The 26,728-nt window shown below is 37.9% G+C and overlaps 1 protein-coding gene and 1 pseudogene across 1 annotated transcript; one reads left to right on the plus strand and one right to left on the minus strand.

Annotated features, from left to right (window-relative positions):
• Positions 1–13,658: 13,658 nt before the first annotated feature.
• On the plus strand, positions 13,659–18,651 carry LOC125476198 (annotated as a pseudogene).
• A 3,429-nt stretch (positions 18,652–22,080) lies between these two features.
• LOC103934786 (nuclear transcription factor Y subunit B-1-like) lies at positions 22,081–23,163 on the minus strand. The gene has a single exon (XM_009344537.2). The coding sequence runs from the start codon at positions 23,035–23,037 to the stop codon at positions 22,411–22,413; it is 627 nt and encodes a 208-aa protein (XP_009342812.2). The 5' UTR covers positions 23,038–23,163; the 3' UTR covers positions 22,081–22,410.
• Between the last annotated feature and the right edge of the window lie 3,565 nt (positions 23,164–26,728).

Genomic DNA, 26,728 nt, shown 5'->3' on the forward strand with positions numbered 1-26,728 from the left:
CTTCAATATGGAATCTAGAATTGCAACACGCTGGAATCGAAAACAACATAACACAAAGAAGATAAAGGGAAAAAACTGCCTACGCCTCCATATTTAATTGAAAGATTGATTTATAAGGGAATTGCAATCTCAACCGACCCTCGTCTTGAAGCCCAGTAGAGAGAGAAGCAATTGGGTATTCGTTCATTATGGTAACAATGAATAACAACCCACGATTCTCATACGAAAATTCACACCCATCGAACACTTCAACCTCACAGAGACGATAAAAAAAAAAACAAAAGAACCCAAAAATTAGGGACTGAACACTGAGTAAATGTGCTGAAATAGAAATCCTACACAATATTCTCTCTTTGTTGAAAACAACGCCATGACTGCAGCAGCCCAGGACCTCATTTTTTTTTTTTTTTTTTTTTTTTAAAAGCTTGGCTTTTTAATCAAAATGATCCATGAAATTTGCGTAACACATCACTTTGATTTTTGAAATCAAAACTCAATAGAAGTAGTCCCTAAGATTGTCCACCATCCATTATTTTGATTCTTCCGTTACAAACTTCATTAATTGGTCCCGAAGCTCATACTAGAAACTTAGATTTTTTGCCAGAAGTTTGGGCAATTTTTAAAGCTTCGTAACTCAATCGTTTCTTAACCAAATTCGGCCCATAATATATCAAAATGAAAATAGGAAAGTGTTGAACAAGATTATACCTATTTGGAAGCTCAATGGTTGCCAGAGATGGCCGGAAAATAGCATGAAAGGTGACTGGTCCGCTGGAAAACTGAAAAACTCGTCGGAAACTGGGTAAACTTTAAACATTCATAACTTCTTCAATACTCAATAAAATCGAGTGATTCAAAAACAAAAAACATACTTCTTGATAAGACAAAGAGATTGGTACATTTTTCGACGGCTAACTCGCCATGGTTTGGCCGAAAAACAGCTAGAAAATGGCTAACTCGATGAGACCAGGACAGGCACTTTCGAACCGTTTTCCGGCCAAACTACAACGAGTTAGCCGTCGAGAAAGATACCACTCTCCTTGTCTCGTCGAGAAGTATGATTTTCAGTTTTGAATCACTTGATTTTCTTGATTATTGAAGACGCTATGAACAGTTAAAATTTACCCAGTTTTCGGCGAGTTTTCCAGCTTTTCCACGGACCAATCACCTTTCAGGATGTTTTTCGGCCAAACCACGACGTGTTAGCCATCGAAAAGGTACCATTCTTTTTGTCTCGTCGAGAAGTATGATTTTCATTTTTGAATCACTCAATTTTAATTGAGTATTGAAGAAGTTATGAACGTTTAAAGTTTATCCAGTTTCCGGCGAGTTTTCCAATTTTTCCACGAACCAGTCACCTTTCAGGCCATTTTCTGGCCATCTCCGGCAACCATTGGGCCTCCAAATAGGTATAATCTTGTTCAACACTTTCCTATCTTCATTTTGATATATTATAAGTCGAATTTGGTTAAGAAACGATTGAGTTACGAAGTTTTGAACATTGCCCAAACTTCTAGCCAAAAATCTTAGTTTCCGGTATGAGCTCCAGAACCACTTAACAGAGTTTTTAATGGAATGACCAAAATAATGGATGATGGACAATTTCAGGGACCATTTCTATTGATTTTCAATCTCAGGGACTAAAGTGATGTGTTATGCAAATCTTAGGGACCATTTTGGCTAAAAAGCCTGAAAGCTTCTAGACCAAAATTACGCTTGCCCAACACCTCTCCCATTTGCTCATGCCTTCAAATACCAGCGCCGCCAGTTTTCCTTCGAGCTTCAAACCTCATCTGCATATGAGATCTGTGAGGTGCAGGTGTTCAAATAGGGAGGGGATAATGGGTTGCGAGTTTGGATTATGATGGCTGAAATTCTTTTTCCTCCTCCTCTAAGATTTTTGGAACTTTGTCCCTTATGGTGCTGCAAGTTTTCGACGGGACCGGAGGGGTGGACCGTCACTCTTGAGCTTAACTTCCAGCAAAGGGAGGGGCGACTGCCCCTCCTTGCTCCTATATATCTTCGCACTGGGGGAAACCAAGAATGGGGTTACAATGGTATGAGAGTTGATGAGAGAGAGACAGGTTATATGTACCAACTTTATAATAAACAAAACTCAACATTTGTGGACCAAAACATCACAAAGCTCCTCCAATGATTGAAAAATACAACTCAGCATCCATCGTAACTGACGAAAACCGTACCACGTCCTCAACTCATCACCACCATTAGCCACCACCATATCTCTCTTCCTATCTTTCTCATTCCCATGAAAAATTTACCCAGCCACAAAATCCGATCTCTTTGTCTTATGTTGAACCATACGCCCCATCCCCACCTAACACTGCCCAGAATCTGTGACGTCGACAATGAAAAAGGTAATGGTAAATTTGTGAGGCTTATGTGAAAAACAGTAAAATTTTGTTTAAAGGGTTGTAATAATAATTTCATAGTGTTTTGGTTGAGTAATGCGTAGATTAGATGAAAAATAATTCTACTCGGATGTCAGATTTCTATAGAATTTTGCATAACTTAATTCGAAGCAACGTGAAAAACGTTACTTTGGTTTTACCACTCACAGTGGAGATTGGAATTCTCTACAGAATTCCTCAAGTTCTTCCTCCGAACTTATATCAAACGGCATACAATGTACTGTAATGACCTATGAGTTTAGGACACACACAGTTATGATCAAGTTAACTATTAAACTATCTAACGAATACAAGTCCCTTTCAACCAACTAAAAACTAAAGTCACTCGCAAAGCACTACATGACAACTTAACATTTGTCCTCCTTCACTATTAGCTTGTAATGGAAAAAGGACAGGGGCATACTATATGGTGTAAGAAGAAAAACTTAACGAATTTGAATGACTCGTACACCTTATGGCAGTTATGGATCTGGATTACCATACATGAAGAAGTCTGAACGGCATATTACTCCGGATTACTATGAAGCTATTCAGAGTAAGGTAGATCGAAGTATGCATGCCTTTGTAGTTCGATCATGAACTAAACAACTTCTAACTTGGAACACAAACTGATCAGTGATGCATCCATCATCCTATTCCGAGGCATCGTTGAGATTGACCATGCTTATTCTGCAAGAAAATTAACCTCGATCCGGTATGGAATCAGCCAAGTTTCTTATATTCTTGGAGTTCCAACAATTTAGGGATTGGCGTGTATGGATGCAAATTTTTGCCTTCTTCTTCTTGGCTGAAATTGCACCTACAAAATGATGCGAAAATTAACTTAACACACAAATTAAACCCTCTTTTGACAATTGTAGTATATAAGTAAGTAGGGATCGTTCTTAAACCGAGGATTAGGAGGGATTGCTAAACACTTTAAACTGACTCAAATAACTAAAACTAAACTTTAACACACTTAACTCGACTTAAAAGACTCAAAACAAGTTCACAAGACTCAAAATAAGCTAAAAACACTCAAAATGGCCAAAAAAACACAAACTGGGCAGATTTGACTCTAAACACAAATTTAGACGAATTTTTGGTTTTAACTTGACTCAAAACACTTGAAAACACAATCTAAAACAAATTCTAACTAGTTAGACACTCTAAAATAAAGGGGGATTTGGTTTTGGATGAAAATAAAGTCAACAAAACAAGAATTTAAACTAGGCAGATTTGCGCGAATTTGGTGAAATTAGATGGATGATGGGCTAGCTAGGAGGTCTTTCTCCACACATGACATACTTGCATACAAAACAATCTCCAGTTGCTTATTCAATGAACCATGAACCTCAACACCCCAAGTTAATTAGGTATGCTTAAATTAACCCTCAGATTTTCCTTAAGTCATTGAATTGAATGGAATTAGCGCATTGCAATCAAATTATTCTTCAAAAGTTCTCTACATGAAAGCGCATAATAAAGAAACAATCAAAGATCATTAAATTCTATGAAAATCATAAGTGTTGACGAGGCATTCGTAACTATGAAAGCGCATGATACTTATGCCAAGAATTTACTTAACATGATTATGACTAACAACCTTTACTACTCATGAATATAAGTTCCCAACGATTAGGTGAAGTTTCCTTATATCTTAGCATCAAATTTATGCATGCAAATTAAGTGTGCACTCTCAACCCACATACACAAACAAGTTTTAATTCAAATAGATAAGTAAATTGAATTCACCATTCATGAAATCACCACTGGAAGTAATCAAATCATAATGCAAATATAGCCATGGTTTCGAAACTCCCCCTAGCCAAGAAAGGGATTAGTTCCTCATGCTCACAAAGCAAAGATTCTTGAAATTAAACATTGAAAAACACAAGAAAGATTACACCTAAAATGTTCCAGCAATTCCAAGTCGAATGGCATGCACGGCTAGGGCTTTCCTTCTTCTTCCTTGCTACGGCACAAGGTGTGGGTGGTGGTTTTGGGGGTTATGAACGATGTATTCTTGCTTGGGATGATGAATGATGGCTGATTATGGTGGTAGAGTGCGGCAGGTTGTAGATGGATGTGAATGGAGTGTATGAATGATGGAGAATGGGGTCTAGGGCTTGCGGCAAGGTGTTTTCTGTATAGCATGAGGGTTGATACGAATTTGTGGCTGAAAATATGTTTATATAGTCCTAGGGTTAATTAGATTAGGGTTACAACTTAGCAGATTTTATTGGATTAGAGCCCTAGGTTTCGGCACAATTGATTTAATCCACTTAGGAGAGGGTTTGGCCCAATTAATTTCAGAAAAGGATTTATATAACCCAAATCCACAATGAATAAGGCCTAATAAATCAGAAACCAAAAGGAAAAAGGTTTAGGAAATTCGTCCAAAATTGAGCCTTCTAGAAACTAGGTGTTTTGTGGCTGATTTTGGGTTTTCTAGAAGAGATAAAAGGGGGAAGGGTGCAAGCACCCTTTTAGGGTTAGATAAGGCTTCTAGAAATCATGTTTTTAGGTCCACTTGCAGCTAGGATTAAGGTAGAACAGGATTAGGTTAGGATAGGATAAGATAAGATAAGGTTTTGGTTAATGTTGGATAAGGTTTTGGATAATGTTTCCTCTTTTGAGCTAATTCCTTATCCACTTTGTCTTGAGTTTAATTTCTTCATCTTCTTATCAGATTTCTAGCCTTTTGAACACCAAATTCTTCCATCCATGTTGGCCCATATACAAGCTATCCACTTAGTGCCCAAAACTACTCCAAAATGCACCAAAATGCACTTTCTTGGTACTTTAACCCTTTGGACCTACAAACACACCAAAATGAGTTGAAATACTACATTAACTAAGAAATAATAACACAAATGCACAAGAATAAGCTAGCTAAGTCGCCTAAATATGCTTCTATCACAAAACAATTAACACCTTAGGTCAATGCCGATAGCTTCACGCGCCCATGATGAATGGGGAAGGGGGCTTTGGCCGAAGAACCTCTGATGCCAAAGTTAGAATTTGAGGGAAAAGTGTTTAGAGAAATTTGGAGAATTTTGCAAGAAAATTGGAATTAGGTTTTTGGAGAAATAAGGTGGTATTTATAGGGGTGTGGCCGGCCCCTTTTGAAGAAAAGGGATTCGGCCACTTATTGTTTTTTTTGCTCTAATTGCAAGATATTATGTCAAAATAATATCTTGCAATCAATTAGGAAATTAATTAGAAAATTAATCAATTAATTAGGAAATTAATCAATTAATTTAGGTAATCAATCCTAATTTGAAAGAATTATTGAGGGTTACCTTGTGAGGAGGATTTGATGAGGATTGATGAAATAGGTTTTGAATAAATACCTATTTAATCACATTTGATCTTGATTGAGCCATTATTGTCCACTGTTTACGCGTGGGAGTCCCGGTGTACCTCAAGGGTAATTTTGTCTTTTTCACCCAAGAATCCATGTGTTGCCTCCATATTTTTCTTGATTATTTTTGGCTCCACAAATGCCCCCACACCTGTTAGGTTGCTCACAAGAAAAGGCAGCATGTGTAAAGATCTGCTTACTTTAGGAAACATAGGTTTGTGTCCTATTTTGACATAGATTCCCTCTTTAATTGGAAATTAGATCCTTCAAGGAAAGGGAGATAAATCACTTCCAAAGTCTATTTAAGTCTACCTTAAGTAGATGATTAAATCAACTTCAGAGAGCAATTTATTCTACCCTACAAGAGAGAGAAAGCTAGAGGATATTTGTTCCCCCTCCCCTAACAATCTTCTATACTTGCCCGTGCAAATGACCGTCTTTCGTTGCTTTCCTTGTCTTCTATGCGCCGCACCAAGATAAGAAAAAAAATTAATTTTCCGTGTCTTTTTCTTGGATAGTACTGTCACAGGGCAGCCGTCGGGGTGGTATGGCACGTTGGCTGGCAAGAGCTAAGAGCTGGCTCGGCATGGGCCGAATAGGTGTTGTAGCAGGGATCACTGCTTAGGTTGCTCGCCTTGGCTAAAGCCAAGGGCAGCTGTGCGGCTAAGACCGTGGATTCAGGTGCTGGGGTGCAGTGCTAGGTGAGCCGCATGGCTCATGTCTTTTGGGGTTTTGGACCTAACGCTGGCCAAGCCGGCGATTGAGATCAATGAAGAAGTCGCAGGCCTTATGGGCTGCTGGAATGTTGGGCTTGCAGGCCTTCTGCAGCGTCTGAGAGAAGAAACAAAAAAGGAAAAGCCATCATGGGTTGAGCTCCCCTACCAAGTATCATGAATGGCGTTGGCTGCTTAGTCTTTTTGCCAAGAGAAATATGGGTTGTTCTCGAGATAATAGATGAAAATGATCAAGGCGAATGCATTAGCTCATTTGATCGTTGTCATGGACGAATGAAGGTGGAAAAAAAATCTTCCTCACCTACTCAAGAAAAGCCGAAGACTTACTCCGTTACTCGTGAGGGTCTGCCTACTACCAATAAGCTTGTGATGACTTGACTTCTTCCAAGGGGAAGAAGATGAGGCTGCTAGATCTGAGCCAGTGACGCCTGCAGTGCCAAAGGTGGCTAGTACGATTATTGATAGGATTGCTCAGCGTAGAAGTTATGACATGCCCTTAATGCCGAAATTTATGCCAAAACGTCCATCGGGGGCTAAGTCTGGTTCACCTTTGGAGAAACTTGCTACTATAAAGAGTGATAATGTGGACTCTGCTGCTAAAGTGGCACCAAGGCCTACTTCTTCTACTGTTGAGACTAATTCGCTGTTGGGAAGAAGAAGACTGCTCATGTGGGCAGTTGTGAGAAATCCACTAAACCTGTTTCTGGGGAGGTTGCTAAGATCTATGCACTTTTGAAACCAAATCTACTTGTAGACATAGACGTTTGTGCTAAGTTTGTCAATGGCGTTAAAAAGGTTGTTTGCCCAAGTTCCTTTGCGAATCATATGGCCGAGTATAGGAAAACTATTCTACTTGCAATGATGCAGAAGACGCCTATTCTGTTAGCTGAGTCTATGCTCCTTGACCAAGAGGATACCAAGGCTGCCAAGGAGGTGGCAAAGGCTGTGGCAGCCAAAGCTTATTTTTCTGCCAAGAAGATTAAGAGGTTGGAATCTGAGCTCGTCGCTTTGAAGGGGTATAATATCTCTGCCCCTATTTTCTGTAGCTTGAGACCGTTTTCCAAAAGATTGTTGACTTGAAGACTAGGCTTAACGTGATCCAAGTTAAGTATGAAAGTGCAGAGAATAAGATCGAATGTCACATACCTCATATTCAAGATCTTAAGTGTGCCGTTTCTGAGCTTCGTTCTGCTGCTTATGCAAATGATGAAGAGTTGATTGCTGCTTATAACCAAGTGATCCACTTCAAGAAGGTCGTTGATAGGCTTCAACCCCTAAGTATTGGAACTCCAAAGTGCGCTGAAGATCAACGAAAGTTTAAAGAAAGAAGTGGATGAGCTGCAGCACCTCCATGTTGGTCTGCTCGAGGAACACGGGTAGCTAAAAGGTGAGAAGGCTAGGCTCGAGGCTTTGCTTGTTCAGAGTCAAGCCGATTTCTACAAGCTGGGTTATGTAGATCATCTCTTTGGTAGGTCGTATGACTTCGAGTTTGCTGGGAGAAACTTCGAAACCTTCTCTATTTCTCCAGAAGACTTGATTGCCTTTACTTTTAAGGCCTCCATTGGTGAAGTAGTCGGAGAGGTTGATGTCCAAGCTGGAACAGCTGGGGGTGAAGCGCTAGATGATGCCGCTGCTGGGAACGTTGTGGCCGCTGAAGGTGTGGCGGCTGAGTAGTCATGGGATGTCCAAGCTGCTGAAGGTAGTCTTTTAGGTAGCCTTTAGGATTTTCTTTGTTTTCCTTATTGCTCTTGTTTTTCTTGAACTTCTTCAACCTTTGCTAGTCGTTTATCAATTTTGCTAGAAAATTTAATAAACTTGTTTTCTTCGTTTTTTTTGCTTCTTTTGTTTACGCCAAACCTTTAACTTTTAGACCAGCAACAGGCGTGCTGTTTTTCTATAAGCAAACATGCCCGCGTAGCTATGTAGCTATATATATTGGTGTAGAACTTTTGCAAGGGTGTTAACCATAAGGTCGGCAGCCGAACACCTCACTTACAGAAGCAGACGCGTCCGCGTGACCACTTGGTTTTTAACCTTGGCTTTCTTCAATCCTTTAAGCTGTGTGGCATGCATCACAACATACTGAAGATTTTTGGATCATGAAATTCGCTGACCTTTCGTATCAAAAGTACGTGGTTGTATGAAATTTCGTAAGTAAAGTTTCAAGAGAACTCCTTGTTCTTTATGTAACCAATTTCATGGGTTGCGTAGCAAGTATCACAACATTTTAGGAATTAGTGTAGATCTAATTGATCATTCTGCGCTTGGCAGAGGTGAAGCTTATTGACTGCGTAACATGTCAGTAGTGGATAAAGCTTCGTATCTACATGCTAGCTTGTTTAACCTTTCACAAGAACGTGCGTTTGTATAAGTCTACCGCAGCTTTACTGCTCAAAGGACAAATCGTAAGTAGTCTTCCAAAAATCGTAGGCTACCTTAGTGCACTCGGTAGCAGCTTTAGGGTTCCAGGGTAGCCATCCATGGAGCGTACTGCATAATATGCCTCTTCATCTCTGAGGCCCAGTTCCCCGTGAATTAGGCCAAGAAACCCAGAATCCTTCAGTTAGCTAAGCCTTGAAAAAGACCATTGTGTTTATTTCTAAGAATCTTGGCGCAAGCCATCGTGCACCTAGTTATACCAGGGCAGCCTGACTCGTCCACGTCTGGATATCAGCGTGTAAGTTTATCCTCCCACCTTGGAAAACAGACCCATGTGGGTGTCGGGAAATTGGTTTACCCTCTCGCACTGGAGAACAATTAGTTTATCCTCTCGCACTAGAGAGCAGATCTAGATGGGTGTCGGGGAATTGGTTTACTCTTTTGCACTGGAAAGCATGGTTGATCCCTCGGAGGGAGCAATCTGTGATGAGTCCTTAAGAATGGCGCGATCTTCTTTTGAAGTGCATGAGTGATTAGTTGTTGTAAGCATTCAGTCGAGCCATGTTGTATATTACTTCTGAATTCCTCATTAAAAAACGAGTGAAACGAACGAGAACTTAGTTGCAAAGTAGGAACTGCATAACAACTAATAATCCTCGGCTAGCGAGGTGGTACCCGTCAAGCTACTTGAGTCTTCGGGCTTTGATTATAGAGTAAGGGTCGACTGGGGCTGAGTGACATGCAGCAATAGGTGGTGCTCAACTACCGGTACATGTTGTTCCTACGTAGAATCTTCTGGGGCGACGAGGATAAAACTTGCTTCCAAGCATCTTTCTAGTGTTTGTCTGCCTTTGGCGTGCCTTTTGGGCTAAGTTGTTACGTTCGTAAAAAAACTTTGCACTGGCGATGTCTGCACCTTTACCATCGCATGTTTGGATTGGGTGGAATAGTGCATCATGAGGATGACTACGTGCATCTGAAGGTATAACTTGAGCTTCTGGGTTGCAACAAATGTCACCAAAGTTAGCTTTTGAATTTCTGGTAACTGGTTTCCGCATAGAGGATAGCTTTTGAACTGTGGAATACAGGTAGTTGGGCCCCCAGCTTTTCTCGTATGAAGATATAGCTTATTGCTGCTTCAGATACGGCTGCTTGTCCAGTCAGACCTTGAATCTCCTTTAAAGTAATTAGGGACTTCATATTCAAGATCGCTCGGATTTGCCTTGAACGTGTATCGGTGAGGCTTATCCCAAAGTGCATGCTTATCTGCAGCGCGAAAAAGTCTGCCAGAGTTAAATATTCTTTCATGATCAATTCTCCAAACAGGGGGTGGTCTGCTGAAAGTCCTTTTGAGAAGGCTGCACTAGCTATTGGGTTGTTGTATCCGACTATCTTTGCCCTCTCTGCTTTGAACTTCTTCATATAGTCGTGAAGCGATTCTTTAGGTTCTTCTTAACGTTGAACAAGTGGTCGAACTTCTTCTTGATCGAGTGATAGGATGAATATTCTTTGGTGAAAACCAAAGAAAGTTCGTCGAAACTCTAAATGGATTGTGGCTGTAATACCCTGAAATTTTAAAATATATGATTATGTGGAATTTTTTTTGGGAAGTAAAATGACGAAAATGTCCTCGTTGACGAAACGTAAGTTTATAGGGACGTATTTTATCCTCATATGTGTTATCGTATTTCTTGGCATATTTGGATAGAGCTCAACCCTACGAGTTCATAGGCGAAAACCGTTTGTGAGTCTGGATTATAACGGTATAGTTACGGACATTTGAAGTCGTGTTACTAAACTAAAGTTATCAAATAAATTAAACTCCAACTAGGTGGGAAGGCGAACGAAGGAAGGGCTTGGTTTTTGTCCCAATCAGTTAATGGGAAAGGGGACAAAAAAATTAGAAATAAAGGGGGAGGAAGGAAAAAACCCACATCCCGTCAACCCGTGCACCCACAACAACCCGGTTTTGAACCGGTGAAATTTCGGGGGATTCTCAGCCATTTTTCAAATGATTCTCACCCCACTTTCACCTACAATCTCTTCCTTAACCTCTCCTTTATCATTTCAACCTTAGATTGAGGGGTTTAGGGCCCAAATTCGTGAAGGAAGACGCACGGCATCATAGGGGTTTGATTGATTCCTCCGATCCAACGAGTTTCACCACCCACCACACCACCACCCTTAATCAACTCCCCTTGGATCCAGGAACAAGACCCAACTGGTTGTTGGGGCATTGGAACACCGAGAATGTCGAATCGAATAACACCCACCTTAGGGTTTTCGGCAGGTTCGAGTCGATTTGGAGCTTTTCCAGGTCAAATTGGACATGGCCGCAGGTATAAAGTTTGTTCTACTCTTTGAGATCTTTATTTCTATAATTTTTGAGAATTTTTAAGAATAGTTGAAATTTTCCAGCAAGTTGGGGCGGCCGACCACCACCCAGGGCGACGAGTGCGGCGGCTTGTGGCCAGAGGGTCGTCGATGCTATTTTCAGGCTAAATTAGATGTCTTGAATTCAGTTTTGATATTCGTATGATGTAGGTTGATCATTTGAACCTAAATTCATTACGATACATTACTTGGTCAATTTAGGAATCGACGATACGATCATTGGATTGTCACCAAACTTTGAGACATTATAATACGTAATATTTGAGGACCTTGGGAACTTACGAATCGAGAATCCGATATACGGATCTTCCCAAATTAGATTTGTAAATTCGAAAAATAAAACGTCGACTGCCACTTGAATTCTTGATTGGTAAAGATCCGACTGCTGGATCATGATGAAAATTTAGTATATTGTTCTGGAAGCATAATGTGAACTACAATGGCTTGATCCCTTAGTAGGGTACGTAGGCAGTCTAACGAGAAGGTTAAATGCAGCCATAATAAAATACCTGAGATTAATCTTTTAGTGAAATTTGCTAAGAAAATGAATTTGGGGCCTATCTTAGTAATTAGCTTCTGAATTAGAAATTTTGGGTCATTACAGTGGGAACAGGATGTGGAACCAATCTTGCGTTTCACCTTGTAAAGTGGTGGTAAATATCTTGCACATGAGAGCGTCGTTGTTCCGATAGACGATCGTTATAGCGGAGCTCTCGGCTACCCCAATATTGACCTACTGGTCTAGGCTGCTCTTCCATGTGTTCAGCTCATCTATGTCACGACTGCGATGCACATGGTATGTCCTAGTAGGCAAGCGAGTTCTTCGCAGGCTGCCGAATTGAGTGACTGCTTCTCTCCGTCCGTCGTGCTGCTTATTCCGATGTAAGGTGGATGATGCTCCTTGCGGACCTAGCCGTGAATGAACACTTTGCTTGGAAGGTTGCTCATGTAGATTATCGGAGTGTGGTCTCAACCATAAGTGTATGATTTTTCATGGGCTTAATTAAGAGTGTACGCTTCTCCACAGGCTAGGACAGGGAGTATACGCTATCTCAGGGGCCCAGTCGGGAGTGTACACTACCAAAACGCTCGGTTCGTGGTTGGTCGAGTGGCTGCTTACCGGGACGCTACTGGAGAGGTTCTTTGTATGCCCTTGTCCTACTTCGGGACATCTCGTTTGAGGCACGATGCATGTCGATGAGCTACAAGAGTTTATTTACCAAGGTTGTCTATTGTGCGGCAGCGCTCGTTAACTCTATGACTTGTCAAGACAAGTATTGTTCTCCATTTGGGTTGGAAGAGCTTGGACGGAGTGTATCTCTTTAGGTAGTGGAAGTGTTATAGACTCCAGGGCGTGAAATTTAAGTTGGCAAATTGGGACACCACAAGAGTGGGTTGGATTGCATGCAGCGCACACGGGTGTGAGGCTAAGGCTTGGCTCGGTAACTCGTTAGGCTCGCATTAGGCTTGGATGGCCTGGGCTGGCTCGCCTTGGGCTTGGGCCTATATGGGCTTGAATGGCATGGCTTGGACCAAGGCTTTGGCGTCATGGGCCTTGCTAAGGGTGGCTGCTACAGTTGCTTCCGTGGTGGTTGCCACGGTGGGGCCTCGTGGTGGTGGTACCACTCCACTTGTTGTCGCATTTAGCCTCGTGGATCGTCGTGGTCCTATTTATTGAACGTTGGAATTTCCGTTCATCGAGATTTCTGAATCTCTTGTCATTGTACTTCTTTTTTACGTTTTATCTAAGAATTTTTATAAATAAAAATTCCAAGAGTAAGAACGTACAAAAAATCTACAAATGAATAAGAAAACGAAAAACCTTGAATCTAAGAGCCTTCTATGAGCGTGTGACTCTTGAGGTGGGCACTGGTGGGGCCGGGCCTAAATTTGAAAGGACCGGACAGAACCCGCTTAAAAAGGAAATGAGACGGGTCAGGTGGGGCATTGCAAATTTGATCACTGGAACCGGACCTAACCTGGCCCGTTTGAAACAGGCCGATTCAGGACGGGTCCATGGGTCTTCTTTTTTTTCTTTTTTTTTTTCCGGTTCTGGTCGCCTCCTAGACTCACTCATCCTCCGTATCTTCTACTCGGTCTTCGACTGTCTGACATCAAGACCCTCATCCGCTAGCCGTTTCTAAGCGATTCAACTTGCTCGTCGAGCCTCGTCCCTCACACAGACTCAAATCACTCCAAGACATCGTCTCGGCCAAGCCCAACCTGACCTAGATCCTTTGCTCGTTCCACCGCATTCGAAACCTCACGATCGACTCCTCTCAAAGCTGCACAAATCGGAGACAGAGGCGTCCGGAAAGAGTAAGAGTCACGGTAACTCAAGCGCGGGATTGGAAGAAAGAGAGAAGGGAGTGGATGGCCGTTTATGGTGCAATTGGTGATGCTTTGTGGACTGCGACTTGTGGCACGAATGATTTACGGCAGGTAAGCTGGTTATACTTTGTGAAGGTTTAGGGTAGGTGACATGGGAGAGAAAGAGAAAGAGAAAGATAGACTGTGGGAAAGAGAGAGATCGAGAAGGAAGAGATCAAGAAAGATCGAGAGAGTGGAGAGATCGAGGGAGGAGACGATAGAGGGTAAGGGTCGAATTAGGTTTGAGAATTAAGGGAGAGAGGGTAAAAGTTTAATAGACAATAAAGGGTAATCATTGAAGGCAATAAATGATCCGGGCCGGGGGCCCGTTTTCCCCAATCTTTAGAACCGGCCCTGCCCTATTATTTATCAGGAACAGGCTCGCCCCGTCCCATTTTGTATTTGTAATTTACTCGCCCTGTACCCTGCCCCAAACCACAAAGATCCGCCCCGACCCACGGGTCCAGGACCCGTTTGCCGACCCCTATATAACTCAAGCTCTCAATGAAAGCACCAATATGTGGATGCAAATTTCCGCCTTCATCTTCTTGGACAAAATTGCACCTGCAAAACAATTAATACCTTAGGTTTTGAATAAATACCTATTTAATCAACTTTGACCTTGATTGACCCATTATTGTCCGTTGCTTGCACGTGAGAGTCCCGGTGTGCCTTAAGGATAATTTTGTCTTTTTAACCCAAGAGTCCACATGTTGCCTCCATATTTTTCTTGATTATTTTTGGCTCCACAATGTGTGCTACAAGTAATCCAACACTTGAGATGATGCAATATCTACTCCTAAATATCCTATAGAATTCTCAAAAGCTTTATAAAAAATGAATGAGGAAAACAACTCGAATGCCTATCCAACGGGTGAACAACCTTGATCCAAACCAGAAATTGTCAAGGAAATGAATTTAAAAAGGGTGCAAGGTTCAAAAAAACTTAGACAACTAAATCCTTTTAGATAGTTGACAGTATTAATTACGTTCATAATTCATCATTACAAACAAGTTACAATTGTTGCCGATGAGGTTTCATGTCTTCAAAACGTCACATAATAGGCTCGTTATCAATAAAAGCAATTACATCTCCCTCAATGTAAACAACCATGCTATCACTCAACCATATGCATTGATCTTCCATTTTGTTACATAGTGGTGTTTTTCCTCATTGAAGTGATCATTCAATTTTTTTAGTTGCATATCAAGGACTTGAAAATAGAGGTTTACACGATAGTAGTGGAAGTTTGTGAGTCTTGGAGATTTACGCTTTGATTTTCCGAGTACGAAATGCAAAATCCTCCATGTAAAGAACAATAATATCATTTTCCTCACAAAACTTTTGTACACCATGAAACAAATCCTCAAAGCCATCATCTCTCAAGTATTGTAGTCTTTGCTTGCATACTTCCACTAATGTCATCACATTCACAATATCTTGATCGTTTTTTTGTAATACTCGTGATAACTCATTTGTAATTACCAATTTAAGTCTCATAAAAAAAAGGTGAGACACAGTTAAAAGTTTGTATTTCTTTGAATAACCTCTTTAGTTCACCTAGATTATCTTGATTGCAATCACCTTTAATCCATTCAAGCACATCCACTACAGGTTGAAATATAACAATAAACTAATTATATTGCCATATAATGTGAGTTCCAATGTGTATCACAAGGATGTATGAGACTATTCTCTTGATTTAACTTTTCCATATTTTAAGAGCACCATATCAAGAGCTTTGTTAATTTGTTCATGTTGTTTCTCTCTAAATGCATCACGACACTTATATGATAATCCAACAATATTAACCAAACTACTAGCATTCATGAAGAATGGCAACATCCTCATATGCTTTGATACAGCTACAAGAGCTAGTTAAAGTTGATGTGCAAAATAATGAAACATAAAATGTTTGAGGATGTTTGTTTAAAATCTTTTTTTTTTTTTCCTCAAAAGACCACTTAGCTCACATCTTGTAATACTAGCTCCATCATGGCCTTGTCCTTGTAACTTGGACATACTCAAATTTGTGGTAATAAACAATCTCTCAATTGCCTCTTCAAATTTGCTACTATTTGTAGAGGAGACATGTTGAACACCCAAAAACCTTTGAATCACTTCTCTCTTTAACGCAGTATCACCACCATTTGCACTTGAAACATCTCGTGATTCATCAACCAAAAGAGAAAAAAGTATAGCTTCCATATCCTTAGTTTCAACGACACAAGCATGGACAAGATCTCTTTGAATATTGGAAGAAATATACTTGAGATTTTTTGGTCCGTTGTCAAACATAACATTCCTAACTTTCTCATCATGATCGGCAAAAAATTGCATAAGCTCCACATAACTACCCCTATTGTTTGATTTCAATGATTAATCGTGACCACGAACAAAAAGATCCTATCACAACAGCCATCTAGTTCAAACAAGTGTGACACTCAAAAAATGTGATAAATAATGCGAACTTCATTGGTTTGCTTGATCACAAAGGTTTCAATATGTTGCTTTTATGTCATCAAATCTCTAATTTATTGTGAAGTTTTACTATGAAGACTTCCAACACATTCTTCATTTGAAGGAGGATCTAAGCATTGTTTCTTATAGGATCATTCCATTACATAATTGTAAAATGAGAAAGAAAAATGGGTCTTCTATGACTAATAACTATTAATTAATCAAACAACAATTCAATTAATCAATAATCAATTCAATTAACCAATAATCAATTATCATATATATTAAACAATAATTCAATTAATCAATAATTATATATATATATATATATATATATATTAAACAACAATTAATCAATCAATAACCATATTAAACTATAGCAATTAACCAAAATTTTATGTTGAATTATCAATTAGGGATTTAAATTTGAAAAATTAGAGATTTACCTCAAAATGATGGTAGCTGATGGTAGGCCTAGTGGCTAATGATGGCATAGAGCCGTGGAGGGCGACGACGTGTGGTTAGGGCGGCGGTGGGCTGCAATAGGTGTGGTTGACTGCTGCTTCCAAGTTCTAATGGTAGTGTCTCCTTAATGTTTTTGTCTACTATAGTCTGTCTATCTAGTTGTATTCCTTCGTGTACATGTGTGTGATTTTTTTTTTCAGGTCCAAAACGACATCATTTTGGCATGGGTGTTTAAAAATAATAGAAACGCAGCATCGCCGCTACAGAGCAGTAATAGCTAGCAGGCAAGTTGACACCAGTCAACTTTCTTTTCTTCTTTTTTTTTGTTAGGCACGTGTAACACACGCGTGAGAATAATATTGTTTACAATCATACTAGGTTGTAATGCTATATTTTTGCCTTGTATTTGAAGTAAATTATTGAAATTAGATAATCATTTTATTTTCATTGAACAAATTTTCAAAGCATAAAAAAAAAAATTACAAATTGCTTGTCTTTTCTAAAGGCGTGGAGTTGCACAAAGGCAAGTACAATTGAGAATAAATAGTGAGGACAATTTACATGCCCTTAGAGCAAGTCCAGCAGTCCCAAAGTTCCCCTTGTAATTAGGTTAAACTGTCTTTGGACCAAAAAATCTGACTTCAGTGGTCCTAAAAGGGGAGAGCAATTGGACCAAGGGCTTGTGCCCATTGGACTGCCCTTGCAATTGGCACCTAAGCTTGCACACGCTGGTAATTGGAATCGACCCAGTGGGGCCCCCTCATGTGCGCAGCCTAATGCCAAATGGCTCGTTTTGAGCTTTTGAATTTCCAACAGTCAGTTGATCTGGACCGTGGGAAATGCAATGGTAAAACAAATTGTAACTTTTTTGCAGCTGCCATGTGGTGAAATCTGAGGCATCCAACATAAATACTTTTTTAAAATCAACAATCATGATTATTTTAATAGTAAAAATAAAAAAATTACCAAAAACAATTTTAAAAATACTCAAAAAATTTCTTCTATAATACCAACCACCTCCTTCATTCTCCACACATAACTCAATATTTATTTTAATATCCTTGGTGTGTTGTAATGCTATGCTTTTTCTTTGTATGTGAAATAAATTATTGAAATTAGACAATCTTTTTATTTCCTTGGAGCAAACTTACAAGGCATATAAAATTAAAAATATATATTTATGTATAGTGCCCTTACCCTTGCCCTTCACAAATGGATGGACTTGTACATAGGCAATTACTTGTTGAGCGTGAATACTAAAGGCAATTTCATTGCCCTTGCCCTTGCCCTTGCCCATCGCTTTCTTCCACTCCTTCACCTGCATCAACAACCTACATAGGCTCGCCGGTGTTTGGCTCGCTTGGCTCCAAAACCTCACCGTCTCCTACGTCCAAGTCAATGCCTCCGAACTCTCGCGCAAGATAAGGGGACTCTGTCAAAGAGGCACACTCATCTCGATGGCTTGATTCTCGCCAATTTAATAAGCGTCATTCCAAAACACTTGATTTGATTCTTACCCACTTCGATTTTTCTAGCAATAAGCTTCAAGGAAGGGAAGATTATCCAATTTCCTATCACTCCTCGAAAAGCCTCGAAAGCTTAAATCTTTCTTCCAATTCCATCAATGGCTAAATAGCCTCTTCATTCGAGGACCTAATTTCACTAAATAATGTATCTTTGTCCTCGAATTCTTTATCTGATAGCAATCAATCTCATATTTAGTTCATCTCGATCTCAGCTTAAATCAATCTGAATGGAACAATCCTAAGGTTCCTTATAGAAATAAAGAGCTTGAAGGACTTGAATCTCGCAATCGAGTTCTATGGCGTTCTGCCGTTCAATGAGTTGTTCATAGGTGGATTGCAATTGTTCAAGATTAGTAGGAATAGAAACCTTTGCTATAGCCACTATGTCCTATCGACTGTATCGAAGTTGTGGAATTTGCGCTATCACATACATGGATTGATTGTGTCAGTTCAACCAACGATAGATTATGATTCGTCCAGGTATGACAATAGCGATTCAGACTACAATGATAGTGATGGTGGAAAAGGGAAAAGAATGAGATGATAGATGAATTTTATAATTTTGATTTTAAAAGAATTAATTGTTTTGTATACTCCATTTGACATTATATTGTTGTGGGTTTTATATACGTGTCACACCAACACACTAACATAATTACTGACAGACTTCTAACGGAATGATCACATTGATGTGCTGCAGTTAATCTAACCCCAAAATCAATCGATTTTGAAACTCAATGACCAAATTGAGAAGTTGTGTCAATCTCAGGGATCATTTGCAATAAAAACCCATCTTTTAAAGCTACAATTTTAGGGTTTTTCTATATAGCTTGTTAAATCTTTAGAATTTAAGAATTTGTTTAGTCATGTTATATTTTAGGGAGCTTTAATGAAAATGATTTAGATTAAGTTTATGTTAACTAAAAACCATTCTATAACTTTATTTAGTGAAAAAGACTTAAATTTTAATGAAAATGACTTAAATTCTAATGAAAAAGACAAAAAGTTAATATAATAAAAAATAAAATAGGAAAAGTAATAAAAACCTGACACACGTGCGTGTCATTTGCACACACTATTTCTGAAACTAAAGGATACTACACTATTTCTGAAACTGAACGATACTATACTATTTTTGAAACTGAACACTATTCTAAAAACTAAACACAATTTCTAAAAAGTAAACAGTAATTTTTTTTTTTTTTTAATTACACCCCAAAACTACACTATTTTGGAACAGAACACGATACTACATTATTTTTGAAACTAAACATAGGTACTATTTCTTAAACTGAATATGTTATCTCTCTAGGAAGTTTAACGACCATTCTTCTCTCTCCTTTTCTTGCATTTTCTTAACACTTTCTCATCTTTTAAACATCTTTCTTCTTCTAATTTTCTTCGATTCTCATCAAATTTTCTTTGAATCTCTTCAATTTCTTAGCTCTTAAGTTTAGATCCTTGTTAAGGAAAACAAAAAGCACGATTAAGTTGGGCCCAGCACTTCTTAACCACATCAACATTCCCCCAGCTTGCTTTATAAAAGCTTCCAGTTTCCAACCTTGAATTCCAGTTTCCAGCTTGCTTTATTTTTCTAATTATTTAATCTTATTAGTTTTTACCTATTTATGTTCTTTTATTATTATTATTTTTTCTTCCACACATTAACACAAAAATGGATACCACAAGTGCCACATCATCAATATAACAGGTAATGTAATGGCCAATCAGACTGAAGGTTAAATTGACACAATTCTAAAATTATACGTTGTAAATTGCTAGAAATAAAATTTCGTAGCCCATTTTAAAAGCCACTCCCAAACCTTGATGTGTCAAAGGCAGTATTATTTCCATTGGAGAAACATGATATGGATGAAATATGATGTTTCTCCACCACATGCACTAACACCAATAAGTTGTCTCAGGAGTCGAAGTCTTGGTTGAGATGGGAAGCCTGGGTTCCAATGGCATCGTTCAACTCACAGATTCATGTTCTGACGTTTGAAAATCCAGCTATTATTTTTTATTTAATAATTATTATGTCACGTGTCATTTATTTATTGGTGAGTACTATCAGCTGTCAATGACCCGTGGTGGTATTGTATCATCTAATAATTTCTCTGCTGTTGGAGATCGTTAACAGTGTTTTTAGTACAATGACATATTTTATACAACAACGATATATTTTATAGTACAACAATATGCCGATCTGGTTAAAGAGGTTTTTTTTTTTTTTTTTTTTTTTTTTTTAAGTTCAATGATATAGTTTATATTAACAGGAGATTGTTAAGTCACACAATGGACAATCTAATTTGATATCAAATTCGCTATATACAATATTCGAATTTAAGACTTCTCACTTACAAGTGAAGAGAAATATCACCAGACCGTAGTTAATTAGCAGTTAAAAATTATTGTTAGGTTGATACTTTTACGTATTGTACCTCTTTTACCTAATATTTAGTCATGATTTTGTATTAACTTGTTGAATTTAATGTGTTTTGTGCGAGTTTTGTTAAAAATGATTTGAGAACAAAACATGACTCTCATGGTTAATTTGGGAAAACCCGAAGATTATCGAGTTGCGCGCATGACTTTGTAGGACCGGTGCAATTATTGGAACTTGGGCCTTCAAAGCATTCCAAACCGTGTGAAATGGTTAGCTCAATTAAGACGGATGGTGTAAGTTTGTCATTAATTGGCTAGTCCAATTGGTTTAGGCGACAAGGAATTGTAGTTTTCCGGTCCTTTCTTTCTATATTTTCGAATTCTTACATTGTATATTTTAATTTTATCATGAATTAATTCCTTTTGCTAAGACTAGGGTGGCTCTTATCATGAACATATAATTGGTTTAGGCGACAAGGAATTGTAGTTTTCCGGTCCTTTCTTTCTATATTTTCGAATTCTAACGTTGTATATTTTAATTTTATCATGAATTAATTCCTTTTGCTAGGACTAGGGTGGCTCTTATCATGAACATATAATTCTCGTTATTTATATTAATCTTAGTTATTGTTTATGTTGAGTAATTGTTATTGTGCTTTGTTGTTATTAAATAACTGGCTATTATTTGTGTGAAAAACTAAATTGCAACTTACAAGTTGAGTTTAGTAGATTGCTTTTCATAACAATTACCATGAATTTCATAGCCGAGTAGACATACTGGTATGATTTCTGAAGTTTCGTATAATTATCTATTGAGTTTAAAGGGTTTTGATTATCTATAACTATGACTAGACATAGCATGGGTAGATAATTAAAAACACAAGTAGTATATTCTGACAAGAAATATTGACGAATTAAGGGATAATTTCTAGCAACATGGGAATAATTTGAGGTTAATATGAATGACGGGATTAGATGGGATTGAGAATGAGAAACCTGATGTCCTAGTGTTTTCATACATTAATCTTTTATAATTCATTCACTTTTACTTCGTGTTAGTTCAAAGTTAAATCGTAATAGTAAAATGAGGTTCATCCGATCCTTATTAGAATAACACGCTACTTATCACCACTAGTGGAGCCACATTGGGGTCATTGAGCTCACATGACCCCAATAACTCAATGTTTTCCCTCTTGTTTTTTTGTCTTGACCCCTATCAGTTTGGGAAATAAATGGTTTGTAGGTTAGCTTTTTGTTTCTCAACGGTCTCCTCTATGCTGCTGCTGCTTCAATTTTCTTCTTTCTATCCTCTATCTTCTTCTTTTGTGGTGCATCTTCTTCGTAATTCAGATTTTTTTTCTGTCTCTTACAATGTGCTTAACTCAAATTCTTATTAATTGACCAAAAAAAACTCATGTTCTAATTTTCACTTATGTCCTTGACTACATATTTCCTTGATGTATTGACTTCTTGATTCGTGGCTTATTGCCATGTGTGGTGCTTGATGTTTTCTTTTACTTTTTGTTAGCGCTTTACATATAAACAAAAAATACGATATTACTACGTGGACAAACTATAAACAAAAATATGCTTAATTTTACACTTACTTATCATGACCCCATTGTTATATAATTCTGGCTCTGCCACTGCTTATCACTATATTATTTGGATGATGTTGTACACTTCCAATTATCACAACAACTATTAGTGGCTAACTACCGCATCCAAAATCTCCTAATAAATTAAAACAACTGCATCACAATACTGCTGTATTGTCCATGTACAGACTCCAGAACTGTTACAATAACTAATACTTGGTTCAAATGTGTGTAAACATTCCAAATTAAGCTTTAAGAAGCCAACTAAATGCAACAGACAAAGATATGAAATTAGACATATATAAATATTGCAGTATCTACCATCCTATCCCGTTATGAAGATGATGATGAGCTGCCAAATCTTTGTTTGCACTGCCATCTCCACTCTCATGAATCCTACTGAAATTGTAAGCGCCATGACTACTCGCCAAATTGTAATTTGAAGTCATCACTTGCTGCTGCTGCTGTCGTCCCCCAACTGAATAGAAACCTTCATTGGAAAAATCCATCTTGTTACTTAAAATAGTGTTGGTTTGACCATTAGAACCATGAGGGTGGTCTTCTTCTCTAGCCATGGAGTTCTTATCTCCCTCGGTCTCCCTGTACTTGTTGAGATACATTTTCAAGGGTCCAACATAATTTTCGAATCCCAGAGTTGTCATGGCCCAAAGTAGGTCATCCCCGTTGATAGTCTTTCTCTTTTCTCTCTGGCACTTGTCCGATGCTTCGCCCGTGATGAAGCTTATGAACTCCGATACACATTCTTGGACCGTCTCCTTGGCTTCCTTTGAAATCTTGGCATTTGCAGGCAGGGACTTCTTCATGATACGGCTCACGTTCGCAATGGGGAGGAACCTGTCTTGCTCTTTGGAACTGCTGTCTGAGACGTTCCCAGACAGCGGGCTTCCAACCGGGCTACACGTTTGATTTCTTTTTCCACTCATTGTGGTTAGGTTTTTTCCCTCTCTTCCTCTTCCTTGCGTTGAAGTGTTTATGTTGTGGAATCTATGAGGAAGAGTTGGGGGTTTTTAAGCTAACAGAAGTGGGGGGAAAAGAACCTAGAAGAATATTTTATTTTTTAAAAGAAAAACGAGTGGAAAGGCGGTTTGATGTGGACAAAAAATAAAAACAAACACTGGTTGATTAGAACAAATGCAAGGATGGTGTGTGAAGGTATGGAATCTTTGGATGAGAGAAGAAGAAAAAATAATATGTGGTGTTAAATAATAACAAGCTACTCAATACTATTGTCTTGTGGTATTTATCTTCACTTGTAAGTGAGGGATTCGAATCTCGTAGATGATGAATTCGATACCAAATTAGATTTGTTATTGTATGACTTAGTCGAAATCATTCCTCCCGTATAGTATAAAATATATCGTTATACAAAAAAAATAATAATAATAATAATAAAAGAACATCAATAATAAATTGACACTGTGACCTTTTCTGTTACGGAAGTTCCATGGAACCAAACATGAAAAATTGAGTTGGGACATGAAAAAACAAGCAATCCCCTTTCCGAATATTGGTTTTTTATTATCTGTTTTTTTAATCTCTTTTGTTCCATAGTGTCAATTTCCTTTGTGGCTTTTGACTATAATTTAAAATCGATAAACCGAATGGGAACGAAAAATATAATTTCAGCCTGCACGGCAAAGGGGAGACCTTAAAACTGTTGAACACGTCAACCGGCAACGGATACCGCGTTTAGTAAGTTATATCTTGTGACTCTATTAATCAAAGCTAAAGTCCAATTTTGTTTTTAAAAAAATTAAAACTAAAAGTCCAATTTTGTAAACTCGAGAATTTTATTTATATTTTCGACTTTATTTTTTTTTCTTTTTTGAAAATTTAAAGTAGTTACTCAACGAGTTTTTAATTTTCATAAAATTAAATACTATACGGTTATCAAATGACTCTAAGAGAGTGAAATATATAAGTTGCTTAATTTATACAAAGATGTGCAAGTGCAAATGACATTCCTATATTGCCCTACATGAGTAATGCTACACTTACTACCTATTTGTACTATCTCTTTGATGGAGGTAGGCTCTCTCTGATAGAGATAGAGTCGGTCAACTGAATGTGGGTCTCATCTTTATTACAAATATGATACAAATGATAGTACAAATAAATGATAAAAATAGTATTTTGACCCTACATAGGCTGCGACACCCCCAATTGCCTAGGATTTGTTGGCACCAAACAACTCGTGCCACATCGATGCGTGACAATTTTCGGGACCGACATACATGTATTGTTGTCGACCAAAGAATCAACCACGTCGTTGTCCGACAGTTGGCCTTGTCTCTACACTATAGCACCTAGGTAAATTTAGGTGGCATATATGCTAAATAAAGTTTAGGGTACCATTGATAGTAGCCAGAAACCACACCATGTTCCTGTCTTCAACAATCCTTCTTTGTAGATACTTTGTTGATTTATCTTTAGATTTCATAAAAAAACTTGGACTGCAATTTTATATCCAATGAATCACTCGGTATCTTTGTACGGCTTAAAAGGGCATAGCAAATAGTAGAGTGGAGCACATTAACACATGTATATTCATATATATATATATATATATATATAAAGGTCTTTAAAGAAAGATATCTCCATTTTTAAAAAAAATAGGGATTAGTTGTGAGGACTATATCAGATCGAACCTCAACGATTTGAATCGTCTATTTTTCAAGTTGGACCTCATTAATCATCCTTGTACAATATTAGCCAAATCGAAAATATTTGAGACATCTAATTGAGTTCAAAGAAATTGACGAACATTTTATTCTATAAGAAACAATGAAATTACATTGTGATAATTAAATAGGCAAATGGTTTCGGATTAAATTGAATTTTTGTAAGGATGATCTATGAATTAAGATTTACAAAATAAACATCTCGAATCGTTGAAATTCGACATTAAGTAGGCTCAAAAGACCTGTATATATATACACACACATATATATATTGCTCGGCTATGAGCTATTCCTACTTGTCTTTCCAAGATTCTCTCTACCGATCACATCTCTAGACCGTAAAGATTATCATCTGCCTGCCATTCTCAATCTTTCTTTAGTTGAATATGGTTTCCCCTTAATTATTAGTTAAAATAGCCTATATGTACGCATACGTAAGCCCTTCGCGGGCGTATGAGGTTTTTTTTTTTATCCCAATTTGGGTGACTTAAAATCACAAACAAAGACTTACTCATTTTAAAATAAGTGCTCAAGTTTAAGGTCATAGTTAGATGATTTATATTGTAAAATGTTTGTAGGTCAAATAATCATGCACGAGAGATCTTGCATCCGATTATTAACTCTGTAATATCGCTTGTATTAAATGGTTAATTACGGATACCAATATGGCCTAATTCATGAATTGTGGTTATAGTTAGATGATTAATCGTGCAACAAGTTTATAGCTCAAGTAACAATGCGCTCAAAGTTTTATTTGATCAATAACTCTGTAATATCGCTTGTATTAATGGTTAAGTAAGGATAACAATATGCCTTAATTCATATCTGCAATGTGCCTTAATTTAATAAAATGATTTGCTTTGTACTTGCTTAATTATTTTAATGCATCAGACGTTGTCCCTGATATGTAGTCTACAGCGTAGCTTTGAAAACAGTATAACTATCATCTTACAAAAAGGAAAATAAATGTATAATAAAACACACTAAACATCTTTTGATATGTTTTTTATTTGGTCAAAAGCCATCTTTTGATCAGGCTTGTGACAAATGGCTTCTTTATCAACTGCCTCGACCTGCCCCTCTCTACAGAGAATTCTGGACCTGTCCATGCCCTGCTGAATCGCTGACTTGCAGTCCTGCCTTTTTAAACTCAAGGTTCTAAAAATTGTTAAATGCTAGTCGGGCGATGGATAGCGACCTAGTACTTACACGGTTAGACGGTTAGAAGGATTTGTATTTTTTTAAAATAAATTTATTATATAACATATTAACATATAAATATACATATATTCACACTTTGATAAACCATACTTGTATAGAGAAATTAGAAGAAAAAAAATGTAAATTAAAAAAATACATAAAGAAATATTTATTATAAAGAATAGTGGGCTTAGTTTTAAATCAAAATAGACCTAACTTAAAAGAAAAGCTCATTTTTCAATTAAACCAATTAGGACTATTACATAAAAGCTCATTTACAAACATTATCTCACAACTACAGAATAAGTACAACTAATTAGGACTATTACATAAAAGTCAACATTCTCTGTGTTTCTTTTATTTTTATTTTTTTTTTTATTTGGGGAGAATGGAATATAACTAGATCGGGAAAATATGCCAAAATATTACAAAAGGTATACCCCGAGGCAAGTAGTCAACACAAACTACTGTGAAAGAGTAGTGTAAGGAGGTACAAGGAATCACGACGCCTCATCTAATGCTAAAAGCATCCCTCCTCACACCACCTACTCATCTAGGGGGGCCAGAGAATGCCGTCATTACACAAAACCTGTACCAGGGAAGATGGTGGTCTGTCGACCCAAATTACATCACATACTTCCCTAAAACGCCGCCACACCAAAAGATCCGCATCCGAGTTGGCCAATCTTGGAACCCAAGACCAGCGGCAATTTTGAAAAGACCTCCCCATCCT

This window comes from the organism of the source record quoted next, unplaced genomic scaffold (genome assembly GCF_019419815.1).
Source record: "Pyrus x bretschneideri cultivar Hongxiangsu unplaced genomic scaffold, Pyrus_bretschneideri_v1 Contig18, whole genome shotgun sequence".
Classification (NCBI taxonomy): Eukaryota; Viridiplantae; Streptophyta; class Magnoliopsida; order Rosales; family Rosaceae; genus Pyrus; species Pyrus x bretschneideri.

Coding starts and splice junctions, on each gene's coding strand:
- LOC103934786 (XM_009344537.2), bottom strand. CDS start 23,037: ATGAGTGGAAAAAGAAATCAAACGTGTAGCCCGGTTGGAAGCCCGCTG.